General features: G+C 41.2%; 2 protein-coding genes across 2 annotated transcripts; both read left to right on the top strand.

The window, feature by feature from the left end:
* The first annotated feature begins 870 nt into the window (after nucleotides 1-870).
* Nucleotides 871-15,446, top strand: LOC120048140 (ras-related protein Rab-6A-like). The gene is made up of 8 exons (XM_038993867.1): nucleotides 871-1,082; nucleotides 10,001-10,059; nucleotides 10,329-10,382; nucleotides 10,762-10,867; nucleotides 12,103-12,214; nucleotides 12,768-12,861; nucleotides 14,000-14,066; nucleotides 14,997-15,446. Exons 1-8 carry the CDS (start codon nucleotides 1,004-1,006, stop codon nucleotides 15,059-15,061), a joined length of 636 nt encoding a protein of 211 aa, XP_038849795.1. The 5' UTR covers nucleotides 871-1,003; the 3' UTR covers nucleotides 15,062-15,446.
* A 1,942-nt stretch (nucleotides 15,447-17,388) lies between these two features.
* LOC120048139 (START domain-containing protein 10-like) lies at nucleotides 17,389-26,767 on the top strand. The gene is made up of 6 exons (XM_038993866.1): nucleotides 17,389-17,847; nucleotides 18,362-18,509; nucleotides 18,949-19,052; nucleotides 19,433-19,550; nucleotides 19,698-19,750; nucleotides 25,425-26,767. Exons 1-6 carry the CDS (start codon nucleotides 17,662-17,664, stop codon nucleotides 25,638-25,640), a joined length of 825 nt encoding a protein of 274 aa, XP_038849794.1. The 5' UTR covers nucleotides 17,389-17,661; the 3' UTR covers nucleotides 25,641-26,767.
* Nucleotides 26,768-27,165: the final 398 nt, after the last annotated feature.

The raw sequence follows: 27,165 nt of genomic DNA, 5'->3' as shown, positions 1-27,165 counted from the left end.
CCTACAATCACATACCTCTTTCACTCTACGGGGAGTTGAGTGTAGCAGGGTGTTGCGTTCCCTCCAAGAGGTGTGCATAACAAAGACTCCACTTCGCAAGAATATTACTTGACCCATCAAGTTAGCCAGGTGTGTCTGGGGGTGATTACGGCCATCTATTGTATTTCATGAAGATGTGTACATGTCGAGACAATAGTGACCCATCCACTTAGCTGGGGGTGGCTATAGCATTTCTTTCACATGACCCATCAATTTAGACCAGTGTGTCTGGGTAAGGATGATCTAATATTTATACTATTTATCTTGACACTTAGTCAGATTAGGATATAGGCCACGGACTAAATAAAGTACATTTTTACCTGGAGTTTTTCCTTTTTCCCACTTTTTTTAGTCTGGAAATGTTAACTCACTCTTTATCACATGGCCTCACGTGAATCCTTAAAGAGATGGGTGGGGTTAATGCTTAAGAGGGTGTGAATGATGCTGAATAGGTGTAGACAAAGAGCTCTCCAGTAGGTGTACCAAAACATTAAAGGAATAGTTCTTCAGAAGTGGGATTACAAGTTTATCAACTTTCAAAGCAGAATTACTTTCCCATTGTTTCTTAACTACAGTGTATGATATACCATTTTGTAGCTCTGAGTCACTACTTTTATCCAATGTAAAAACAAAATTTCACATTTTGTGGGATGGGGTGGTGGGTTTTGGGGATAGTGTATAGGTAAGGTGCAGGGCTAGTTGGTGGTGCAATTAAAAAATGTCTCCTTCACCTGTAACTTTTGTTTTTGTTACCAGAATGTGCAATCCGACCTGCAATAAGTAACACCGCGTCTAGTGTTCCGGAAATTCACAGGAAGAAGAACATTGGCTAAACCCCATCGAAGAAGAGGGAGTGGGTGTCTCGCTTTCTCTACAGTCTCTGGCTTTACTACCCTGCGACTCTAACCTATCGAGACAACATAGAAAACTGGCCATATAGCTAGCTGTTTATCTTTTGATAAAGATGTCAACCACAACCGGCGGCGGAGAGTTTGGCAACCCCCTGCGGAAATTTAAGCTCGTATTCTTAGGCGAGCAAAGTGGTAAGTGGAGGAGTATTCAGGGCATGTAATGTGGTTATTTGTTGTGGGGCGTTTTGATGAGTACTGCCAGCTGGCATTAGCCTAACAGTACCGTAGCTAGCCAGGCCGAGGCAGAACGATGAGGCTTTTAACAACTCAGACGATGCCTCGTTAGGTTAGCTAGCTAGCTATATTTTAGCCAATGACTATAACATGTAAAGGGAACTTGCTAACTATCCAATTTAATCAGGAAAATGTGTTCCTTCAGATGTTGCCCAAGAAAATGCCAACGTATTTAGCTAGCTAGCCAAGTCATGCATACCCTGTAACTAAGTTGGCTAGCTACAGTACTAGCACGTTACTGAATTGTCGGTGTCATTCACTAACGTTTGTTGAAGTTACGCTTGCTTCTGCTGGGTAGTTAAACTTATTTAGCCAACTAGTTACGTGAATGTTTACTTGCCAGCTACTGTAGCTTCAGCTTGTGTGGAGTCATATAGCAAACTTTAACAGTTGGATACTGTTAGCTAGCTAACGTTAACTTTGCTAAGCCACGTCTGTCAGCAGAGGGGAGCCTAGTAACGCGTTTGCTTGGGTGGAAACGCTCTGGGCCGCTTACAAACTAGACATAAGGCATATTATTTCCTCAGACAAATCTTAATTTAGATTTGCATAGACCCAAAACTGTATTGGTTTTGCAGTCCATTTTAGCTTGCTAGCTGTCTCCTCCATTCGTGGCTCCACCCTTGCCAGCTCAGCGCCGTGGGTTCAGTAGTCTATCGATTCGTTTTTAGATATGTTATCATACAAATAAACAATATGACATATGATCGCTTAACGCATGGTTACTGTCAGTATATTCAATTGTTTTAAATAGCTAAATGCTCATAATTCAATTCTGCCTAGGCTACGTCCACAGAGGATCATGCATAATTTAGCAAATTGACAATTCTATGGTACAGAATAATGGTACACAGATTTTACACTTAAATGTATGCTAAACAAAAACCAATGATTGTAAATTAAACAAACAATACGTCTGTATGCACAAGGACGCCTTAGCACTTTCCACTGAAAATTAAGGGTCAGACGCAGAGAAATCTGACTGCCGATAACGTTAGGTACTTAGAACCTCTGCCCAGAGTTTCGGCAGTTAACTTTATGTTCATAGGCAAAAACTGCTCCTCTAATAGAAATCTCGATCACACTTGTAGATGTCATGGCGACATTGGCTAGCTGCGCAGAAATAGGTCATCGGGTCTAAGGTCGTCTCGTGCCGAAATGCTCTTGTGCAGAACGTCAAATTAAAGACGCTCCTTCGATGTTTTTTGATAAATGTGTTATTTTCACGAGATTGGAGTAATGACATTTTCAACTAAAGACATTGGCTCAAATCTAGGTTGTGCCTTTTAGTTTGAGAAAATTAACACATAATGAAGAATTTGACTTCTCTAACCGGTCTGGTTCGTAAGCGTAATTCTCGCGATGTTGCGCCTCTGGGTTAACGCTTCGAACACACCGACTGTGTAATTGCGTTTCGATACACCAGAAGTACATTTATTTCCAATGGAACGCTGCATTTGCCTTGCAGCATTGCGTTGCAGAGGCAGTTGCAGTGCGTTCGTATGCATCAAATTGTATGAGTGGACTTGACAGAAAGTAGCAAAATATGAATGTAGATTTTTTTTGTTGCACACATTCAGAAAAAATTTGGGATTACATAAAAACAGTTTGATTGCATAATTTCTTTACATTTTTTATTTATTTATTTGCCAAGTATATTATTTATTCGATGACATCCTCAAATTAATTGTGAGAGCCTATAATATAATTTCCCTCAAATGCAGTTTTGGAGCGAAATGCAATAATAAATAGTCAAGATAGGCAGAGTAGGCTCTTTCAACAATGAGACCAACGTTGAGGAAGGTGGTCTTGATCGCGCTGTTGGGCCGGGACCAGCCCCGCCGAAAGCTAGCTAACGCTAACTAGCCACATCTAGCACAAGCTCACTACTAAACTGACCTGGCAATCCTACTATCGTGGACACTTGTCTCCAAGCAGCATTTTTTGTGTTTATGTCCCTGTAGCTGTCAGCAGTTGTGTCAAAAAGACACGGTTTTGAGGATACTGCGAAAATGATTCTCTCCTCCATGTGTCCAACCGCATGCGACCATTTGCAAAAGGTACCTGCATCAGTATAGTTGCCTAGCCGCGCAAAATGTTATGCAGCAGTGATGCAATGACGCAGTCGGTGTGTTCGAAGCGTTAGAAAAGCTGCGGTTTTACCTCCGTTTTGTTGAAATACTCCAGGCCACAAAGTGGCAGTAGTTTGTTTGGCTTGTGCCTGCTGTAGCTAACTAGCCAGCTGTGCTAATGTTACTATTTGGCTAACTAGAAGTTGTAGTAAGCCATTGATACTAACCAGATGGCCACAACCAGATGGCCACAACTAGATGACTGGAGTAACTAGCAACATTATTAAATAAAAATGTATTTGTTTTTGAATGAAGCAGCTGCCTGTTAGCTGACACGAGTCGGAGTTGATGTGTTTTAGGGCAGTTGTCACCAACCTTTTCTGATTCAAGATCAGTTTGAGTCAAAAAGCAAGCAGAGATCTACTGATCAGAATTTTTTTTTTTTTAAATCTAAGACTATGCAACAGTAACCTAAATTAAAAACAGTTCTGTAGGAATGAGGTTTGTGTTAAGTCATATAAAGTCACTTCAACCACTGAGGTGTGTGGTAATTCCCTGACAACACAGTCTGGAGTGTGTTAATTCGCTTATACAACATTAGTGAATATTTCCTCCAGATTTTTTACTATTTGCTATGCTTGGCCTGCCAATGTTGTTCTTCTCAGACCTTATTATATTACAAAACTCGAGCTTTGATATAACATTTGATCAGTTGTATCACTTCTGAGGCACAGCTCAGCATAAATGGAAATCATTTGCAAATAATTCGTTTTTTTATTTTACTGTACTGATGGTACCTGCATCTGGTCAGTCAGGAGAGGGGGAAAAAGCAGCAGCAGAGGGTCTGCCTCTCACGGTCCCTGCGCTCTCCCTCCGATGAGACTGACCAGAGAGAGGGGACAGTCTTCCTACCTAATGGTGACACTCGAGTAGCATTGCATTATTTCTGCCTCAAACAAATCCATGTTGTTTCTATGACCAGAGTAAGTGAAATAATACCTTGATACTAAAATAAACATGACGAGCTGCTAATAATAAAATGCAGGCCTATCGATACACTTGGCTACTAAATCATTGCAGATGCAGTGCTGGTTGTAGTGCGAGTGGAAGTAGGGAGAAGCCGTTTTGTAAAAGTGTTTGCTGTATTCTTTGACAGTCTCTCAATGGTCATGGTTTTAAAATTAATGAAATCTCAGATAGGCTAGTATGACACTTTACTGTGGGGTCGTGGATGCTTTAGGCATGGTGATTTGAGCTATCTGATTTGCCAGAGCAGTAGGCACACTTAATTTAGCTCTCCCAGTCCCCCGGGTAGTCAGTTTATCCCTTCAGACAAATGATAAGGTTAAAAATGGGAACACTCCCTACCTGGCGCACAGGGCTTCTGAATCAAGTGCACCTACCGCCAACAGTGCAAGACGAATAAAAATAAGCGTGCAAGGCTTTATCGTTGGCTTTTCTACTGAAATGTTTGTTGATCGACTAGGTTGGTGACCACTGTTGTACTCTTTCATTCAAGGTTTATAAAAATGTTTATTAAATAGAGAATTACATCAGAAAAACAATAGCCCATACCCATGTCTTTACCATATATGTTACAGATTTAATCTGATAATTTAGCATGATTAGATTGTCATCGCGGCCATGGTCAAAAATAACTTCTACGCTGCTCAGAACTGTCACGCTCCGTGGGCAGAACGGAGCTAACTTCCAACATCATCTGATAAGCTAGCTAGTGGCTGCAGGTTAGTGTGATAACACGGGCTTTTTCTAAATGAAATCCGCAGACTACAAAACAAAATTGGGCATATATACTGAAGTAAAATATAAACACAAAATGCAACAATTTTACTGATTTACAGTTCATATAAGGAAATCAGTCAATTGAAATTAATTCATTAGGCCCTAATCTATGGATTTCCCATGACTAGGAATACAGATATGCATCTGTCACAGATGCCTTAAAAAAAAAAAAAATAAGTAGGGGCATGGATCAGAAAACCGGTCCGTATCTGGTGTGACCACCATTTGCCTCATGCAGTGTGAAATATCTCCTTTGCATAGATTTGATTGTGGAATGTTGTCCCACTCCTGTTCAATGGCGGTGCGAAGTTGTTGAATATTGGCGGGAACCGGAACACGCTGTCATACACGTCAATCCAGAGCATCCCAAACATGCCCAAAGGGTGACATGTCTGAGTATGCAGGCCATGGAAGAACTGGGACATATTCATCTTCCAGGAATTGTGTATTATCACGCTGAAACATGAGGGGATGGCGGCGGATGAATGGTACAACAATGGGCCTCGGTATCTCTGTGCATTCAAATTGCCATTGATAAAATGCAATTGTGTTGGTTGTCCGTAGCTTATGCCTGCCCATACCATAACCCCACCACCACTATGGGGCACTCTGTTCACAATGTTGATCTCAGCAAACCGCTCGCCCATACGACACCATACACGTGGTATGTTGTTGTGAGGCCGGTTGGACGTACTGCCAAATTCTCTAAAACAACGTTGGGGGTGGCTTATGGTAAAGAAATTAACATTAAAATTCACTGGCAACAGCTCTGGTGGGACATTCCTGCACTCAGCATGCCATTTGCACACTCCCTCAAAACTTGAGGCATTGTGTGAAAAAACTGCCCATTTTAGAGTGGCCTTTAATTGTCCCCAGCACAATGTGCACCTGTGTAAGGATCATGTTTAATCAGCTTCTTGATATGACAAACCTGTCAGGTGTATGGGTTATTTTGGCAAAGGAGAAATGCTTACTAAGATGGATGTAAACAAATTTTGTGCACAACATTTTTTGAGAAATAAGGTTTTTGTGCGTATGGAACATTTCTGGGATCTTTTATATCAGCTCATGAAACTGGGGAACACTCTACATGTTGCGTTTTATATTTTTGTTCAGTGTATATATTTATAAAGCTAACAGACTGCTTTCAGGGAGGGTAGACATTGAAATTCAGTCTGTTGCAGTTTTTATGTTGTATTTTGGAATATTTCCCTTTAAATCACCGTTGATACGGCCCCTCAATTTAGATTGATCACCAATGAAAGCCAAGAATCTGGAGATGAAAATGACAAGGGTATGAAGTTGATTTTGATTGGTCCAAAGCATGGAAATACCTCCCAACACCGACAATGGAAGAGATACAACCAAGAGCGGCACGGTCTAAACTTGAATCGGTCAGCTCAAACTAACATTCTTAGTTGATCAATATTGTTAAGTACTAGCATATTAAGGTTATATTGTAGAGAATAATCCAATGAATAACTGTAGGTGATTTATAATGAGTGCGAAGTAGGGCTGACCTCAATTAGTCGTTTTAGTTTAGCGGTCGCAAATATATATTTCATGCCTTATGAGACAGGTGCAAATGAGACAGGTATCTCAGTGGACAGTCTAAGAAGGGGAGTGTGGCTCTCCAGAATACACTCCCTCCCGTGAATGGGTGCGCATTCCTTGTTTCATAACTTCATTGTGTGAATTGTTTGCCCTTTGAGTGTTTAGTGTCTCAATACCCCATTACATATCACCTGTAGTACGTTTACCATTAGTCCCCATCAAACAAACATTGCAGATTAGAAATGGTTACAGTAATTTCTGTTATTAATGCATTCAATATATTATTAGTCTTATTATTCTCATTGTCGGAGTGGACAAGTTGTTTGCAAGGCTCACAACCTATGCTACACTGAGAAACAAGTGTTTTATTTCATTCCATTCATTAGTTTTTTTTTTTCTGTCACGGAATTACCTTATCACAACCCCCAGGTATTTAGAAACACTTACATCCGTGGACGCTTTTGCTCCAGCACTACACAGCTGATTCAAATAATCAAAGCTTGATGAGTAATTCGAATCAGCTGTGTAGTGCTTGGGCAAAAAACAAAACGAGTTTGGGAAACCCTGACTTAGATCATGTATTTTCAGGTAGAGGGAAGCAACTGCTACGCTCTCACTCAGGATCGCACATTCTTCTCTCTTCCGTAGTAGTCCTAAAAGAAACACAGACTGGAAAAGTAGATGCGCAATGGATTATGGTCATTGTATTTAGTTTAACGCATAAAACGTGGTAGTTCTGTAGAATATTGGCCAGTCGGAAATGATAACTCCCTACTACATGACACAGTTCAGGCTGGATCTGATTTATCTCTGGAGAAACTGTTGTGTGCGCATTGAGCTCACCCAAAAAATAACATGGAATTCAAAATAATTGAACAGATAATTTACCAACAGTTGTTAAAAAAATAACTTTCATTTTGTTTAATCGCTCAGTACGACTAGGCTTTGTTTGATTTTATATTTCCTTGATTGCTCGCATCCTATCTCCGCAACTAGTGTAGGAGAAGGTACAAGGTCCCTCCCCTCTGACCACCTTCTCCAATGGGTTTTTGAGGAAGGATGAATTAAGAGCCTAGCAGTCACCTGCCAACTAGCTCACGTGTTTCACTCACTGACCTCTTTCTCTGCATCAACCTCAGCAGCCAGCAGTGTTGCCAACTTAGCCGCTATATTTAGCAAGAATTCAGACCCCTCTAGTGACACATTTTCAAAAAATCGACTAGTGACAAATCTAGTGACTTTTTCTGGTGTTATTGGAGACTTTTGGAGACTGACGTGAAAGCACGTACCGTTCTTACTCTTCTCAATGTGCTGCCGTGGGCCCCACCCCTGTCCCAAAGCACTCACAGGCGGCCCAGTCCTCGCGCTGCAGTCAGAGCAAATGTTCACCCCTTCCTTGTCCAGACTGCAAATGAATCGCGCTTGCGGGAAGCCACCACTTACATTCAGGGCGGGATGTAAAATGTTCTTTGTCTAAAATAAATCACTGCACAAAAATAAATCACTGCATTTGACTCACATAGCCTCAGTCACTTACTCACCTTGCCCACTGTGTGTATGCCTCTGTGACATAAGCTAAACATCTAGCCGGCTAGCTCATGTCTCAGTCTAAACTGTACACTCAAAAATACAGAAAGGAGTGGGAATCAAACCCTGAATTCAAAGGCTGGTTGAAGCTGTTTATTGGAGATGATACTAGGGCATACTGCCTGTATTGTAAGGCTGATTTCTACGCCAAACTTAGTGATGTATAAAAACACAAACTTTCTGAAGAAGTTGGTTGCAGATGTGGGTGACCAGCGTTTCAGCCTCCTCCTCAATGAGTCCACGGATGTAAGTGTTTCTAAATACCTGGGGGTTGTGATAAGATAATTCCGTGACAGCAAGCAGACAATTGTATCAATATTTCTTGGGCTTGTTGACTTGGAGGGAGGAGATGCCAAGTCTATAGCCCGTGCTGTTGTGGCTTTCCTCAGTGTTGTCTTAAAAAAGAGAAACTCCTGGGGATAGGGACTGACAATGCCTCTGTTATGACGGATTAACAATGGGGTCTAAAGTGCTGGAGGAGTATGGCCTCAAATATCTGGTTCTTATTTGCTGTGTGCCACTCTGCAGCTTGCTCATTTGTAGTTCTAAACATATTTAGGGTGTTTTTTACTCACTTTTTGTCTCTCCCACAACGTTATTCTTCTCCTACAGCATCCATCACAATGACATGCACATGGCCAATTAGGCGATGACGTCATTTAGCGACTTTTAGGACAGCCAATAGCTACTTTCCTTACTGAGGAGTTGGCAACACTGGCAGCCAGCAGAGAAGACTTAACTGTGTCAATCTAGCACCCACAGAATTGATTTTGTCTATTTAATTCTGCTACATTGAGTCAGATCACACAAATACACGTTTTGAAGTTTCGACCAATCGATTGATCAAGATTTTTTTTACTCCGATTCCTTGTGCAAAGAGAATTACGTTTTGACATTTATTTAGTAGTTCCCTCTAATTGACTTGCGTTTCCCCTACATTCTATAGCAGTGAGTGAAGGCCCTATGTGTTGCGGTGCTAACGTTAGCTAGCAAGCGAACTGGTATTGACAGTATGGGATAATGGAGAATGAATTCAATTATTGCTTCACCTTGCTAAATGGCTAGCTTGGTAAAGCATTTAGTGTTGTGTGCATTTACCACCCCATTCGGTTTGTTTGTGTGACTGCCTGGCTCAGCAAGCTAACGCTAATGAGCAGTTGCACATTATCAAACTGGACCTGACAAAAAAAATCCTTCAAGCACAAAACTTATTAGCTAGATGTAAAGACTTACTTGAGAAAAATGATGTATTATGCGGCTTTATTATTTTAGTTAGAACAATTCTGACAAATGTGGTGGATTACACTGGGTAAAGTGAATTTTTGTTATATACTTCTGTTGGCTTCACGTATCGGTTTGTGCTCTCTGATTGGCTCAAAGTCAAGTTCTCGGCCACTGACGAGCATTGCGATTCTACAAGGAGAAGCGGCTGGTTCGTCCGTACACACCAGGGGCGTCTTTTGTTCTAGCAAGAAAAGGAACGGCCTCCTACTTTGCTAAGTAACTAGTCAGATTTCTTGGTGTGCCTGCACCATTACAAAGAACAGTGCTGTTGTTAGCAGACTTTGCATCTGCTGCTGTTCTTCAAGTAAACATGTTTTTTTTGTTTTTTTGTGTGAAAATTGTCATAAGTCGTCATTGTGCGTAGTTGTATGGTTTCTTTAACTTTGCAATCATTGGTTTTTGTTTGACATACAGTTTTTGATGTGAAATCAGTCTGCATCATTCTGTTACTGTGGAATTGCCTAAATGTCAAAATGTAAACTAAATGCTCTCTGCTCTGCATGTCTGTCTTTACAGTGGGGAAGACATCGCTTATCACCAGGTTTATGTATGACAGCTTTGACAATACCTATCAGGTACATTACCTCATCTCAAGTACAGTACTGGTTTATTGCATGTAAACTAATGCATAACATGAGTAATATTAGTAGGCATGCACACTGTTCTAAGCTCTTTTGGTTCTTTTGCTTGGGGGAATTGTTCTGTTTTTCTAACCTGATAGTAGCTTACATAAAATCTGCTACAAAGCTGAAAAAGAATAAGGACACACGGTCATCCCTTTTCTGCTTTTTGTTGAATGTAGTATGGTCATGTGATGTCTGAGAATTTTAAATTTGTCTTGCAGGCTACAATTGGCATCGACTTTTTATCGAAAACGATGTACCTGGAAGATCGTACGGTAAGTACCACTTTTGTTTCTATATCATTGCATCACTTGGAGCCTTTCATTTGAAACCATTTCACGTGTCCCTTGAGTTTGTGCCCATGCATAAACATTGTATATCCCTCTACATGCCACTGTCAAAAATGGGCTTAGGTAGTCTGCTTTTTATCTCATCCCAACTAGACTGCTTGTTTAGTATGGACGTAGAGGAACTATAATTTGCAGTTTAATTATCAGTTTTCATGTAGCCAATCAAGTTTTCTTTCCTGCCATGATTCTGTTTTTAGTTCCATCATTATACGTTTTTTTTCCCTCTGTCCACTCCTCCCCTCCATCCCCATGGCTGGGTTTCGAACTGTGTCCACTCCTCGGTTTGTTGCACGGTTGGCCACAGATTCGGCTCCAGCTGTGGGATACGGCCGGGCAGGAGCGGTTCCGCAGCCTCATCCCCAGCTACATCAGAGACTCAGCCGCTGCTGTGGTGGTTTATGACATAGCAAGTAGGTATCACGTCCCTGCCCTTCTCTCAGTGGACGGAAGGGGAGAACAGGGCAAACAGTATTTCCACAGCTTGGCAACGTCACTGGACTGTAGCAATGAGTTGAACCACACTTGCTTGTGGTCAGTGAGGAACCGGATCAGGGAATAGGTTATTGGCGCTTCAGGGCTTCCATTCCCTGCAAATTCTATGCTACTCTAAAGTGAGTAGATGTTGTAGATGACTTTGTAAGTGCAATGTTTCCTCTACGTTTCTCCCAATAGGTGCAAATAGGCCTATAGAGGGGGATGATGGAACTCTCAAGCTCAGTACATCCAGTGGTGCTTGTGGAAATGTCTCTAAAGGGGATTTTCTAAGGAATAGGGAAAATGCTAGCAGAGGTTACCAGCAATGTTTGGTTGACTTTAATTGCACCAAAAGCATTGATTTGGAACATTTGCCATCTGTAATAGGTCACTAAAAAGGATCAACATTGGGAACAGGTCATCTGCTAGCTGCATGGGGAAAGCTTTTCCTGTTCCAGGATGCATGATCATTTTTCACCTCTGCTGCCTTGCTGTTCTCTTGCAACTCTTTGTCAATCCTCTTCATTTTCCCCTTTCCGTCTGTCCCGTTTCTCCTCCTCCTCCATCCCAATCCCCAGGTCCGGCTTCAGCTCTGGGACACTGCTGGACAGGAGCGTTTTCGTAGCCTCATTCCCAGCTACATCCGCGACTCCACCATTGCTGTGGTGGTTTATGACATCACCAGTGAGTCAGAGCCTCCTGGCCTAGTTAGAGCTGTGCCCTCATCACTGTAGGGGTTGTGGGCCACTGGGACATTACATTGGGAAGGAGGTTGTCATCTTCTATAACACAGTAGCAAACCGCAACAGCTTTCAGTGTATGAGTAGTGTTGCTATTATTGGAGGCAGTCAGTGTCACTATACCATGTAGGGACTTTAATGATGCAACTTCATGGGGATTAGGGAGTTTTCCCTTGTATTATCAGTGGCGTGGGGACTAATATTCCTTTCTGTGCTTAAACTTAACTTACTGTTTACTTTTGCTTACTAACACCTGGCTACTCTACTGAAATCAACTGTACTTCCAATGAAGAGCAACGACTGTTCTGATTTGCAAATGTGTCTAACGTTATTAATAACCCCTTCACTGTAGAGTTCATACCTCACACTACATTTAAAGTGGTCATGCTCATTTTGTATGCGTTCCAAGTTGCTAATTTTCTTCCCCTCAGATCTCAATTCATTCCAGCAAACCTCAAAGTGGATTGATGACGTCAGAACAGAGAGAGGAAGTGATGTTATTATCATGCTTGTGGGAAACAAAACAGACTTGGCTGATAAAAGGTACATTGTGTGTGTGTAGAGCGTAGTTGGTGTGGTGGTAAACAGTAATGTGGTCCCTGAACTAAATGTCGACATATTTTGACAACCGTTGTATGTGTAAAGCCTTTGTCAAAGCCTGGTTCCTCCCTCGTCCCTTGAATGTATTTGGCGCCTCCAACATGATACATTTTCATATGTTTTCTGATTTTGATCTGTTGAACTCCATGCTAAAGTTACTCCATTACTGATATGTAACTTTCAAAATACAGAAATCATCCCCGTAATATGCATCATACAGGGATGATTTCTGTATTTTGTAAGTGACATATCTTGAAACTTGATTGCTGACAAGCAAAACATTTTGGGACTACAATTGACTAATGAAACAAATACCAAAATATCATTTTGGGGTGGAGTTTTCCTTTAAGCCTTTTTTGTTTTTGTCAAATTTTGTTTTATTTATTTATTTTGTTCCCTCTCCCCGGTGTCTCCCCATGTCACTTTGATTTGGTGTCCACTCCCAACCCACTGCCACCACCCTCCCCTCCTGTCCCTCCCCCTGGGACCATGGCAGACAAGTATCTGTTGAGGCTGCAGAGAGGAAAGCTCGTGAACTCAATGTGATGTACATAGAGACCAGCGCCAAGGCTGGCTATAACGTCAAACAGGTGGGTGTCCAGCTACCACCAGCAGGTGTACAAACAGCCTCCAGAACTGCTCATTATGTTCTGCATTAGGAAGAATAATTTGTGATGTACAACGTGGATTAGAGGTTTAATGTGGAACGAGTGATTGTACTGTGAGTGACCTGGGATTGTTTCTCTGTATCGTGTCAAGCTGTTTGATCTTCTCAGCAAAGCTGCTTCCTCTCCTATCCCTTTGTTCCACAGAGATGGGACCAAACTAACCTCTCTTTCTAACCAAAAACTGGAAACTCTGAGCTCGTTCTTTTTTTCCTCTCTCTCCATCTCTCCCTTCCCCCTCTGCCTGTCCTCTTTCATGTCTGTCTATCTCTCCGTCCTCTCGGCTGTGGCCTGAGCAGACAGATCACCACAGAAGAGGGCGAGCAGAGAGCTAAGGAACTGAATGTCATGTTCATTGAAACCAGCGCAAAGACTGGCTACAATGTCAAACAGGTAGAGCTTCTGTTCACTCAGGATAGTCCAGCCCAGTCTGCCCTCCTAGTGCCAGCTGCCTCTTTCACAACTTCTAGTTTTCCCTCCTCTCTCTCTCTCTCTCGTCACCTGGCTCCTCAAGGCTTGTCCACCTAGTCCTTTCTGCATTGTGATTCCCCTCAGTGCTCAGGTCATGTTGTCGATCCTGTCCACTGCTTTAGAACGCTTCAGCATCAGTTGTACTGCGGTGTCTAGCTCCATGTTGTTGTTGGGTCTTTCTCTTATTTTTCCTCGTTCCACAAAATGTCTGCTTCTCACTGTTTGGCATGGAATCATGGACATTTTATGGGCATAAAATATGAACAATTACATGGCAACTTGTGACAAGTTAACAAGAAAATGTTAAATATTCTGTAGGGGCATTTTCTTGTGGTGTTTTTAGTGTTATTGAGACATCTTCCAAGATTTTAATATGTAATAAATAACCAAATCAGTTTTGTCCAATGCATGTAGCTCTATGTACAAATATATGTTGTATGTTTATTTTAAATGGAAATGTAAATATTAGGAAGGTGTTCCTAATGTTTGGTGTACTGTGTAGTTCATCACTTATGTGGCCAACTTTATGTTATTGATGCGCTGTGTGGTATGGCTGTTTTTATCCACTGGTTATTTTCTTGTGGTTCCTCAGCTGTTTCGCCGTGTTGCTGCAGCCCTACCTGGGATGGATAGCACACCAGAGAAGGGCAAAGAGGACAGTATCCTTTCACAAAGGGGTTAGCCCCGAGGCAGAATGGTTTGGAGCAAGTTTGAGCTCAACATGTAAATCAACGCTCCAGAAATGCTTCAGTAGTTAAGTTTCTATCCAATTAACAGAATTTCATGCTAATGTTAAAACATCTACATAAAACAGGACACACATTACAACACATTTTCCCACCAGAGATGTTTCCATCAAATGTACTTGTTGCAGATCAAAGGCTGTGCGTGACGACGTTGTGCACATAAAAATGGTTTTGTCACACAATGTTGTGTTAAATAGTGAATGTGCCCACTCTGGTCTTGGCACGTGCTCTCTAGCCAACAGCTGGCAGATTCAGTTTGGGTATGGCTTACATGATGACATTATTATGGACAAAAGAGCAAGATTATTTTTATGTTAAACGGCAGCCAAGCATCGATCATATCACCAGAATAAGACCCTCAATATTTATTGGAGAGGAGCATCAAGGTCATCACCTTGCACTTTCACCACCCTGTGAAGTTCATCACTTATTTCAGCCGTAGCATAATAAACTGCATGCTTCCCCGATTCGTAGTGGGAGGACCACACAACATATCGTCACATGACTCCAAGTTTACTTCAATATGATGGTTATTATATTTGCTCATAAGTGTTTCTACTGCCACTAATTTATTTGACATAGATCCCACCTTGCCTAGCGTAATTTGTTTTGTGGACATTTGGAAAGTTTTATAGAAACATTTGCTGTTTGTATCAGGCCTGTCGTGCAATTTTTGTACTTCAATTGCATAAAAATGTTGGATGGAAACATTACAACAGAGAACCAGGTTATCTATTGTATATGGATTTAATTTTGTTTATAATTGTGAAATGTCATTTGAAAAAAAATATCCATGAAATTACACCGTAATGAATAATATTCCTTAACCATCTCCTCTCTCAGTGATCGATATCAAACTGGAGAAGCCACCAGAGATGGCAGTGACGGAGAGCAGCTGCTCCTGCTAGTAAACACCCCCTCCACCTGACCTTCCTCCTCACCACCAACAGCTTGTGTCTCAGTGGCCACTCTCCCCACCCATGGCTCACTGCCATCGACCTGAGAACCTGTCTTCCCCCCCCCCCCCCCTTTTCGACTCAGTGACTTTTCGGAGTAATCGTGTGGATGTGCTATTACTCTGTATTTAAACAGATGATATTCAACTATATTAAAGGTTAAAAGTCAAACACAGAATAGGTTGAAAGCTGAATATGTTCAGATTTTCATCCAACTGCATGACATTATATAGGATTGCAGACTGACATAGCTAACTGCTCTCGGGTTATTGCGTTGTTGTGAAGTGATATTGTTTGAGATTATTTAAGTGACTATTAAAGGGATAAGGTCTCAGTCCCTTGGATCTTTGCTTTTATTTCCAATGGTGAGTCTGGAGTGGGTCAACTAGAGTATTCTAGCTACGTGATAAACAAAGTGATTCACAAGGTTTTGATATACTTTGTTCTAAAAAGATTCCCCTCTAAACTATGAATATTATTTCCTTTCATTGTTGGCTCAACTCAAAGCTATTAATTTGGTCCTAATGGTTTATGGGACCATGAATAAGGGACATTATTATCAAGGCATGAACAGCCAAAGAACTTCATTTAGGATTACTGTAGTTAATCGACTGATGATTTCAATGGCAACTTCTTTGTTATTTTGGTAGGTCTCCCAAAGAGGATGCTGCAGAAGGGATGTATAGCCAATCAGTAAAGGATATGCATTTTTAGAAAAGGGACATGATCCCAAATTCATTGTAGTGGAAAATACTAACCTAAATCTATTGATATACACTTTGAAGCTATAGAAAATCTGGCATAGAGACTTACATCAAATAGCCGCACACATACTAACACATCTTGTGTCTGAGGAGAAGAGGTGTTTTAAAGTTCATATGTGAGCCTATGGAGTGAGCAGGTGTCAAAGCTTTTTACACACTAAATGGAAACATCCAATGGGCCCATAGGATGTTTCCCTTCTCACCCTCCAATTGATGTATATTGTTGTATTGTTTTCGTCACACTATTGCAGGAACGGCGTGCTCATCATGCAGGATTCATAGATGGTTAAGAAAAAACGATGCCTTGCTTGTTCACCAACGTTGTGCACTGAATCAAGACCCAACATTGTAAAGATGGAGAGGCCTGCTGACAGTAGTTGTTCTGTAGAGCAGGTAGCTAGAGTTGGTCCTCAGATACAGCTAACGCTTCCTAACACCCTTGCTGTGAAAATAAGTGCAGTGAAGTTAATCTTTAGCGCTATTGCCTGTTTACGACCGTTAGTTTTGTGTTTATTTATTTTGTAACACAAGCAACCGTAAAATTGCCTTGTATACTTGACCAAAATGAGTTGCTCCACCCGTCCCTTAACACGTTCTCACACACACAAACACATTGACACACACACACCAACTAAACACAGCCATAAATGTCCCACCACCACACACCAATACATTCGCTGTTACATTTTTACAAAGAAATGTGAGTATTTAATTACATCGAACCACCGTCTTTACCTTAACAGCTGTTCTATTATCCCTCACTGAGTACTCAACTGAACTGTGTGCTATTCTGAAGTGTCTGTCCATTTGAAATATGTCGTGTTTAGCAACGTTTGTGTGAATAATGTACTATCTGCTGTATAAAAAAAGGAGCATTAAAGAACACCGAAATGTATCACATGAAATAAAGAGATTTCACCAAAGTTGTTCCAAGTTTCTTTCAAATTATTTTTATGAATATTAATGCTTTAGATTATTTGGATTGTCCTACTTTTACATGCACGTTTTCGAAATTGTCATTTGAAACTGTTCCTACTAGTGAAGAATGTCAGATTGTTGAGCAGCATGGTCTTGTTTCAAATACATCAGTCAAAATATATATATATATTGTCTTGTAATTGATCTTTTACCTTTTTTTCATCCATTTCATATTGTGTTGCCGGTCAAAGGTTATTAGCCCTAATGAATGGAATGTTGCCTAATCCATAGATGTATGGGCCTAATCATGCAATTCACAGTGCATCAGTGATTGTAACCAACGGGCCAGTTTCTGTGCCACGAGGACGGATATTTTTGTTACATAAGATATTGTGCAATTCAGGTACGATTTCAGTAGACACAGCATTTTTGCATAATATATTGTGCATTTACTATACGACACAACATTTATACTTTAATCGTGACTTCTTTGCCAAACAAACTCTTGTATTTATTACTTGATATAGTTTGTTGAAAGGGGCGTGGCCATGTTGATAGGGGTGTAAAACTGCAGGTAAAGAACACCCTGCCCTGGATTTTAAGTACGAAACACACAAAGGGTTCTAGATAGATTCCTTACCTACCCAGTTTTCAGCCTAACACAAAAATCCAGTCCAACTTGATATGCTAATCAGTGAGTAGAAAAACGGATTTATCTCACTGTCACTACTAGAATAGCATTTTGTTAGAGGCAAGAGGGTCGGAGTGGATACACAACTTCAATTCAGTGACTTGTAGCATTTCGCTTCCTCGTTAAGTAGGCTACCGCTTTTTCATTCGTTCATAAGGATTTATTGTTGGATATAAATTATGTCTCGAGTTCTCTCGGGAATTATACCAGACGAGGCAGTCTTTGCAGACTTCAGAAGACAAGCCTTGTCAACGGACAACTGGTACAGCAAATATGACAAGAACGGGATGGAGGTCTGGGTCGAGGTGGCCCCTGTAACATCCCCTCAGGGGGGAAAAAACGTACCAAAAGTTCACAAGATAAAAGTAAGGAAACCTTGGTTTGACTCACCTGTCAATTTGATACACTGTAATGTAAAACAAACAGTATGAAGTCATGGCCATGGATCAGTCGACTTGACAACATTTTTGTTTTTATTTTCAGTCAATTTAAACTTTAAATTATATACAAAAATAGGGGCATGCTGTATTCCATCACGAATATCATAGTCTGAATAGACATTGCACTATAAGGACAACATTTTCCTCTCTTTTCTCTACTTTCCAATGTATCTCAATCTCTAGTCTTTTGACATTTCCATGTCCCTTGGAGGACAGCATGACAGTTTTTCTGTTTTCCACCGCAACCCTTTTGTTTTTGTGGCAACGTTATCACAAGAGCATCTAGGGCGTGTTTCCAACTTTCCATTATCATTGGTTTATCTGGTGTCATATTTTATTATAGTGAGTACTCAACAGATAAGAGCAGATCTAGAGACAGATCTAATTAATGTATTATTTTACTCCAATAATCAATTTACTTTTGCTGTTTGTATTTCAGTGCAGAATGACCATAAAAGATGTGTCGGCCGCCACAATGTACGACGTCCTTCATGATGGACAGTATCGCAGGAAGTGGGACCCCACCATGTTGGAGAGCTTTGACATTGCCCGTCTCTCACCTAACGCCGATATGGGTTATTACTCATGTGAGTTCCTCTTATCTGTTAGAGTTAAGTGTGCTGTTCCACATTCCTCTCTGTTGTTTTGTCTCTTCTCTCAGTGCAAGAACTTGACGGGTCAACTTTACTAATGATTGACTTTAAACCACAGGTTCAAACATGACATGACCACAGGTGAAAATGTCAAATAAATCTGGTATAAAATCTTGTATTAAGATTCACTCCACTTTCCCCTTGCTTTAAGGAATCCCTTCCTCCATGGTACCCCTTCACCGAGTCTTCAGGAGTTCAGACAAGGCATGAGTGACCTGTTTTTCAGAGTGTATTTAGTCAACACAAGAGTCCAGTTGCTGCCTTTAAATCTTTGGTTACCCTGACATTGAAAGGCGGGGGGGGGGGGGGGTGTTGTAAATGAGAAATCTTTCCTCAAGTTGTTTTAAATTTGTTGTCCTGTTTTTTTTTTCAGGGCTGTGTCCAAAGCCACTGAAGAACAGAGATGTGGTGACGCTGCGTTCGTGGCAGGTGACGGACGACGAGTATGTGATCATTAACTGCTCAGTCAAACACCCAGTAAGTACGCCATGCACCTCCACCTCCTCTGTCTGTAGACTTTGGCTCTTAGCAACCATCCAGTACATACAGCAGTCTGTCTGCAGTTACTAATAGTTACGGAATGTTATATCAGTGTACATATACGAGGACAATTAGCTGACATTGAGCCATAGGAATGGTAGAGCCGAGACTCATTGCAATAAAAACATAATTTATTATTATTCATCCACATTAAAACCACCTCATCATGTATAAAGTGTTTCTCACTCAATATTTGCCTGGAACAGTATGGACGCAGCATATTACAAGGTTGTTACATGAATGTGTTTCTTGTTATTCACATGGCTTCAGAATATGCAAGTGATAACGTCTCAGCTGATTTGGTTATTTCTTCACAGAAATATCCTCCCAAAAAGGACCTTGTGAGAGCCATCTCCCTCCTGACTGGCTACCTAGTGAAGGCCATAGGACCCAATAGCTGCTCCTTTACCTACCTCTCACAGGCTGACCCCAAAGGTGAGACCCACCTTCGACTGACCTTTTTCAAATCCTATGCTTAAATTATCTTTTCTTTGTTGAAAGATATTTGACACAGATTATGTTACACTACAGGTACCAAGAGTTGCAGTGATTATGGATTATTTGGTTCATTCTGTATTTCAGGTTCTCTTCCAAAGTGGGTGGTGAACAAAGCATCTCAGGTTCTGGCTCCCAGGGTACGTGAATGACCTCAGACAACATTGTTATTCATCTCCCTTCGGCTACATTCTTTAGCTTCTTTGTGTTTGACAACAGAGTTATAACTGGTTTTTAATCTAGCTCCAAAGCAACAGTCAGCCAATACCTGAGTGTGTGTTAGAGCTATAGTGATAAATCTTGTCTTTGAACTAGATAGTAAAAGTGTGCGAATCGACGCACAGCGAGTGTGGGTTTCAAGTCTCCTTAAATGACAATAGTAACCATAGAAACCCACTGGAAGGTCCTGCTCAGCTTTTTGACAATGTAGTCTCTCAGGTAGAGCAGCTGACTCTCAGCGGCCCTGTAGAACTCGTTTTCCTGGTTTCATAGCATGTGCAGCATTCAACTATTTAGGGCAAGGTGTATCTTTGTGTGTGAAACCAAGATTGTGTGTGTGGCTCATAGCTGTTATTGAATGCAAACCTTGACCTACTGATTAATGATCAACAGCTGGCTACTCTTCAAAAGCCTGTTTGAATAGCACCCCACTTACGTGCATTGTAACATCATTACATTATATAAGTTAGTAAAACACAAATGATAGAGATCAAATCAAATCAAATGTATTTATATAGCCCTTCTTACATCAGCTGATATATCAAAGTGCTGTACAGAAACCCAGCCTAAAACCCCAAACAGCAAGCAATGCAGGTGTAGAAGCACGGTGGCTAGGAAAAACTCCCTAGAAAGGCCAAAACCTAGGAAGAAACCTAGAGAGGAACCAGGCTATGAGGGGTGGCCAGTCCTCGTCTGTCTGTGCCGGGTGGAGATTATAACAGAACATGGCAAGATGTTCAAATGTTCATAAATGACCAGCATGGTCAAATAATAATAATCACAGTAGTTGTCGAGGGTGCAACAAGTCAGCACCTCAGGAGTAAATGTCAGTTGGCTTTTCATAGCCGATCATTGAGAGTATCTCTACCGCTCCTGCTGTCTCTAGAGAGTTGAAAACAGCAGGTCTGGGACAGGTAGCACGTCCGGTGAACAGGTCAGGGTTCCATAGCCGCAGGCAGAAGAGTTGAAAGTGGAGCAGCAGCACGGCCAGGTGGACTGGGGACAGCAAGGAGTCATCATGCCAAGTAGTCCTGAGGCATGCTCCTAGGGCTCAGGTCCTCCGAGAGAGAGAAAGAAAGAAAGAGAGAAAGAGAGAATTAGAGAGAGCATACTTAAATTCACACAGGACAACGGAGACAGGAGAAATACTCCAGATATAACAGACTGACCCTAGCCCTCCGACACATAAACTACTGCAGCATAAATACTGGAGGCTGAGACAGGAGGGGTCAGGAGACACTGTGGCCCCATCCGATGATACCCCCGGAGAGGGCCAAACAGGCAGGATATAACCCCACCCACTTTGCCAAAGCACAGCCCCCACACCACTAGAGGGATATCTTCAACCACCAACTTACCATCCTGAGACAAGGCCGAGTATAGCCCACAAAGATCTCCGCCACGGCACAACCCAAGGGTTGAAGTTGAAAGTATTCACACTCCTTGTTACAGCCTGAATTCAAAATAGCTTTTTTTCACACATTTACACACAATAACCCATTATGCCAAAGTGAAAACGTGTTTCAGAAATTTTTGCAAATTTATTGAAAATGAAATACATAAATATCTAATTTACATAAGTATTCACACCCCTGAGTTAATACTTTGTAGAAGCACATTTGGCAGCGATTACAGCTCTGTCTTTCTGGGTAAGTCTCTAAGAACTTTCCACACCTGGATTATGCAACATTTGCCCACTTATTATTTTCATAATACTTCAAGCTCTGTGAAATTGGAACCAAATTGAACCAGGTTTTACTCTAGGATTTAGCCTGTGCTTAGCTCCATTCCGTTTCTTATTTTACCTGAAAAACTACCCAGTTATTAACAATTACAAGCATACCCATAACATGAGGCAGCCACCACTATGCTTGAAAATATGGAGAGTGGTACTCAGTATGGTGTTCTATTGGATTTGCCCCAAACATAACACTTTGTATTCAGGACAAAATTGATAAGCTTTGCCATATTTTTGTCAGTATTACATGCTGAGCACACTGCCTGTGTCACGTGCGCGAGCTTTGCAAAATAAATGTACACATGTTATTCAATCATTGCACCCACACTGCTTGCACGCCTCAGCGAGCGTCTGCGTGGCAAGGCGCTAAAATAGAAATAGGTTCTATTTGTGACGCTCAACGCGTTGCAAGTCTGGCCTCTCCCATCTCCTCATTGGTTTTTAAGAGCATATACCACGTGCCATCTCCTCATTGGTTTTAAGGAGCATATACCACGTGGGAGATTGAAAGATGAACTGACGACCACTCTCCAGTCGGTTGTAGTAATGCACCATAAAGTTAGTTGCCAACCGCCATATAAAGTCCAAAGAAGTAAAAAAGAAGCCTGAGGACGGAGGAGAGATGGACGAGAAAGTAATTCGGTTTACCGTTTTATCTGTGGATTAACTGCCGGAGTAGAGGACCTTGTGCATTTCAGGTAAAATAACAACCCAATGTTTAAATCTCAGGACAAATTAGCTAGCAACAGAAAGCTAGCTAGCTAAATTGCCATAAATGTTTAATGCTTTTCAACCTGTCCCCAAATTAATATAATTGGTTCAGAGTTTGTTTTGATATTTCAACCTGCGTGGCCTGATTGTGTCTGGTGTGGGGGTACAAAATCAACATGCACGCGATGGCGCACGCTCGCGTTCGGTTTGGTTAGCATGTTACTTTAGTGCCTTGATGCAAACAGGATGCATGTTTTGTAAGATTGTTATTATGTACAGGCTTCCTTCTTTTTACTCTGTCAGTCAGGTTAGTATTGTGGAGTAAATACAATGCTGTTGATCCATCCTCAGTTTTCTCCTATCACGGCCAAGTCACCATTGGTGAAGTGAAGTCCCTGAGCGGTTTTCTTCCTCTCCGGCAACTGCGTTAAGAAGGACGCATGTATCTTTGTAGTGACTTGGTGTATTTACACACCTTTAAAAGTGTAATTAATAACTCCACCATGCTCAAAGGGATATTCAGTGTCTGCTTTTTTTTATTTTTACCCATCTGCCAATAGGTCCCCTTCTTTGCGAGGCATTGGAAAACCTCCCTAGTCTTTGTGGTTGAATCTGTTTGAAATTCACTGCTGGACTGAGGGACCTTACAGATAATTGTGTGTGTGTGGGGGGGGGGGGGGGGGGTACAGAGATGAGGTAGTCATTCAAAAATCATATTAAACACTATTATTGCACACAGAGTCCATGCAACTTATTCAGTGGTGGAAAAAGTACCCACTTCAAGTACCCACATACTTGAGAAAAATTGAAGATACATTTAATAGAAAATGACTCAAGTAAAAGTCACCCAGGAAAATACTTTGTGAGTAAAAGTCTTGAAATGTTGCTTCAATATATCCACATAATTGTACTTCCTCACGATGACATCTATTTTGTGAAGTGCACCAGTTCCTCCTGCAGCAAAGCACCCCCACAACATGATGCTGCCATCCCCGTGCTTCACGGTTGGGATGGTGTTCTTCAGCTTGCAAGCATCCCCCTTTTTCCTCCGAACATAACGATGGTCATTATGGCCAAACAGTTCTATTTTTGTTTCATCAGACCAGAGCACATTTCTCCAAAAATGATGATCTTTGTCCCCATGTGCAGTTGCAAACCGTAGTCTGGCTTTTTTATGGCGGTTTTGGAGCAGTGGCTTCTACCTTGCTGAGTGGCCTTTCAGGTTATGTTGATATAAGACTCGTTTTACTGTGGATATAGATACTTTTGTACCTGTTTCCTCCAGCATCTTCACAAGGTCCTTTGCTGTTGTTCTGGGATTGATTTGCACTTTTCGCACCAAAGTACGTTCATCTCTAGGAGACAGAACGTGTCTCCTTCCTGAGCGGTATGATGGCTGCGTGGTCCCATGGTGTTTATACTTGCTTATTATTGTTTGTACAGATGAACGTGGTACCTTCAGGCATTTGGAAATTGCTCCCAAGGATGAACCAGACGTGGAGGTCCACAATTTTATTTCTGAGGTCTTGGCTGACTTCTTTTGATTTTCCCATGATGTCAAGCAAAGAGGCACTGAGTTTGAAGGTAGACCTTGAAATACATCCACAGGTACACCTCCAATTGACTCAAATGATGTCAATTAGCCTATCAGAAGCTTCTAAAGCCATGACATAATTTTCTGGAATTTTCCAAGCGGTTTAAAGGCACAGTCAACTTAGTGTATGTAAACTTCTGACCCACTGGAATTGTGATACAGTGAATTATAAGTGAAATAATCTGTCTGTAAACAATTGTTGGAAAAAATTACTTGTGTCATGCACAAAGTAGATGTCCTAACCGACTTGCCAAAACTATAGTTTGTTAACAAGAAATATGTGGAGTGGTTGAAAAACTATTTTTAATGACTCTAACCTAAGTGTATGTAAACTTCCGACTTCAACTGTATATTAAGCAAACCAGACTGCACAGTTTTCTTGTTTTTTAAATTTTTCTTACGGATAGCCAGTGACACACTCCAACACATTTAGACATACTTTACAAAGGAAGCTTTTGTGTTTAGTGAGTCCTCCAGATCAGAGGCAGTAGAGATGACCAGGGATGTTCTCTTGATGTGTGTGAACTGGACCATTTTCGTGTCCTGCTAAGCATTCAAAATGTAACAAGTACTTTTGGCTGTCAGGGAAAATGTATGCAGTAAAAAGTACATTATTTTCTTTAGGAATGTAATGAAGTAAAAGTAACAGTTGTCAAAAAATATAAATAGGAAAGTACAGATATCCCCCCCAAAATACTTAAGTAGTACTTTAAAGTGTTTTTACTTAAGTACTTTACACCACTGAACTTATTATGTGACTTTACACCTGAACTTATTTAGGTTTACCATAACAAGAGGGTTGAATACTTGACTCAAGACATTTCAGCTTTTCAGTTGTAAAAAAAAATCTACAAACATAATTCCACATTGGCATTATGTGATATTGTGTGTAGGCCAGTGACAAACACATCTAGATGTAATCCATTTTAAATTCAGGCTGTAGCATAACAAAATGTGAAAAAGTCAAGGGGTGTGAATACTTTCTGAAGGCTCTGAGTATGCAAAACATTAAGAACACCTGCTCTTTACTTGACATAGACTGACCAGGTGAATCCAGGTGAAAGCTATTATCCCTTATTGATGTCACTTGTTAAATCCACTTCAATCAATGTAGATGAAGGGGAGGAGACAGGTTAAAGAAGGATTTTTAAGCCTTGAGACAATTAGGACATGGTTTGTGTGTGTGTGTGCCATTCAGAGGGTGAATGGGCAATTAAGTGCCTTTGAACGGGCTATGGTAGTAGGTGCCAAGAACTGCAACGCTGCTCGGAATTTTCACACTCAACATTTTCCTGTGTGTATCAAGAATGGTTGCACCACCCAAAGGACATCCAGCCCATTTGACACAACTGTGGGAAGCATTGGAGTCAACATGGGGGGGTGGTGCGCAACTCAATATTAGGAAGGTGTTCTTAATGTTTTGTACACTCACTATACACGTATATGCCTCTGGACAGAACTGTATAAAAGTGCAGTAAATGCAGTAAGTGAGGGGGAAAAACTAGGCTGGGGCTCAGCTCTAGGTCTCTGACACCCTCCTCTCTCCCTGCAGGTGCTGAAGTGTGTTCACAAGGCCGGCCAGAGCTACCCCGAGTGGAAGAAGCAGAACTCTCCGGATCAGAAGCCCTGGTTGTACCCAGAGCAGAGCATCCTGCCCATGATGGACCCATCTGAGCTGACCATCCAGCGGGCGGACTCTCTGGAGAACGTTGACGAGAGCACACAGCTTGACATTCAGGAGGGCGACAAGACAGACGATAGCAGCTGAGCACGTCTGTCAGAGGGGATGAAACCGAGCCAAGAGAGGATGGATGGACACGCTCACACAGACCTAAAGACTGAAGTCTTTGACCTCTCCATGGCACTTGCACCCAATCTTTAAAGTCTCCGATCTACCCCCAATTAATTTTGTATTTATCCTGTTTTGACCTTATAAACCACCATTTGTGTCTTTATGGGTGATCAAGAGAATGAACTGTTTACATCTGTCTGGCCTTATGAAGCGGAAACGTCATACCAATGAGTGGCAATTCTGGTTCATCTACTCCGCTTGAACTGAACTGATAATTATTTGCCAACTGACTGTGCCAACTCCAGACAGTGCACTGGCAGAAGAAGTGTTAGATACTAGGACTTGGTTGTTGATTGTGATATGCAGCTACTTTTAGAAACATTAGCAGCATCAAGTCTATTATCAATTTCATATGTTTGGAATAATTCAGAACAAAGTTGAAGAAATGCCAGGATTGGCTGTTTGATATCCTGAGTATAAATGAAAGTCAATAGAGGTGTATTTGTATGTTCTGTTTTAAAAAAAAACATTTTATGGGAAACGTATTTATTGAGCTACAATGTATAGACTTGACTATTCTCCTGATCAACGTGCACGTGGTAGCCAAGAGTATGGTTCACCCTCCACATGGATAGACAGAGTGTCTATCCATGTGGGTTCTCATATCGATATTTATTGAAATGTTGTGCAATCTGGGAGGGAGTCAATGGAGTTAATTCCATTGCTAGTTATGTACACTTGGGGGTTATGTATGCCTTGGTCTTACTGTAGGCACTGAATAAATGATCCAATGGTGACTTCATTCAATGGAAATCTTTTCAGTAATATCACACTTAGCATTTTATCAAATGTACAGAGTGAGTTATTAATTTATTAAGTGAATTGTACGATAGATCTTTTTTTTGTGTTATTACCTGAAGGATTGGAATTGCCGTCATAGATATTACCCCTTTAAAGTGCATTTATTGTCATAAAGTTACTTTCAAATAATGTCATGACAGAGCAAGCAAGGATCTTGAAGTCAGCCTTGCAAACTGAGCTGTCAAACTTGACTTTGAAGACAAATGATTGGAACTTTTTTAAATAATAAATCTCAGATAAGATTCACGTGTATGTGCGTAATTACTTTGATTTGCTTTGTCAGTCAGGATGTCTTTATGGTGAGTCAGTCAACATAAACTCAAAGTGGAACAATTAGTTATTCTACTGTTGTGTCACTGGAGCAAAATAAGAAGGCCTGGTTTTGGTGTTATCAGGGCAGCTGCATGTGTAGCATGGTCTGATTAGCCTACATGTTGAGTCAGCTTCTGTAGCCATGTAGTAATGATTCTTTCATTGAAGAAAGCATATAAAAGCATATCAAATTAGGTTACTGGGAAGCTTGAGAAATTTAGTATTCTACAAGAACATGATCTGTGAAGTTTGTCAGGACAGATAAAGAGTATCCTGACTCCATCTGTACGGTCATTAATGGACACGACAGTGATTTAGAGTCACTATC

This window comes from Salvelinus namaycush, chromosome 5 (assembly GCF_016432855.1).
Source record: "Salvelinus namaycush isolate Seneca chromosome 5, SaNama_1.0, whole genome shotgun sequence".
NCBI lineage: Eukaryota > Metazoa > Chordata > Actinopteri > Salmoniformes > Salmonidae > Salvelinus > Salvelinus namaycush.
The sequence above is the reverse complement of the archived record's forward strand: the minus strand, read 5'-3'. Positions and strand labels throughout refer to the sequence as shown.

What these genes read in the sequence shown, in the direction of transcription:
- LOC120048140 (XM_038993867.1), top strand. Translation starts at nt 1,004, where the DNA reads ATGTCAACCACAACCGGCGGCGGAGAGTTTGGCAACCCCCTGCGGAAA. An exon ending in GCTTTGACAATACCTATCAG is followed by an intron (nt 10,060 to 10,328) that starts GTACATTACCTC and finishes TTTGTCTTGCAG; the next exon opens with GCTACAATTGGCATCGACTT. An exon ending in CTGGCTATAACGTCAAACAG is followed by an intron (nt 12,862 to 13,999) that starts GTGGGTGTCCAG and finishes GTGGTTCCTCAG; the next exon opens with CTGTTTCGCCGTGTTGCTGC.
- LOC120048139 (XM_038993866.1), top strand. Translation starts at nt 17,662, where the DNA reads ATGTCTCGAGTTCTCTCGGGAATTATACCAGACGAGGCAGTCTTTGCA. An exon ending in CAAAAGTTCACAAGATAAAA is followed by an intron (nt 17,848 to 18,361) that starts GTAAGGAAACCT and finishes TTTGTATTTCAG; the next exon opens with TGCAGAATGACCATAAAAGA. An exon ending in CGATATGGGTTATTACTCAT is followed by an intron (nt 18,510 to 18,948) that starts GTGAGTTCCTCT and finishes TTTTTTTTTCAG; the next exon opens with GGCTGTGTCCAAAGCCACTG.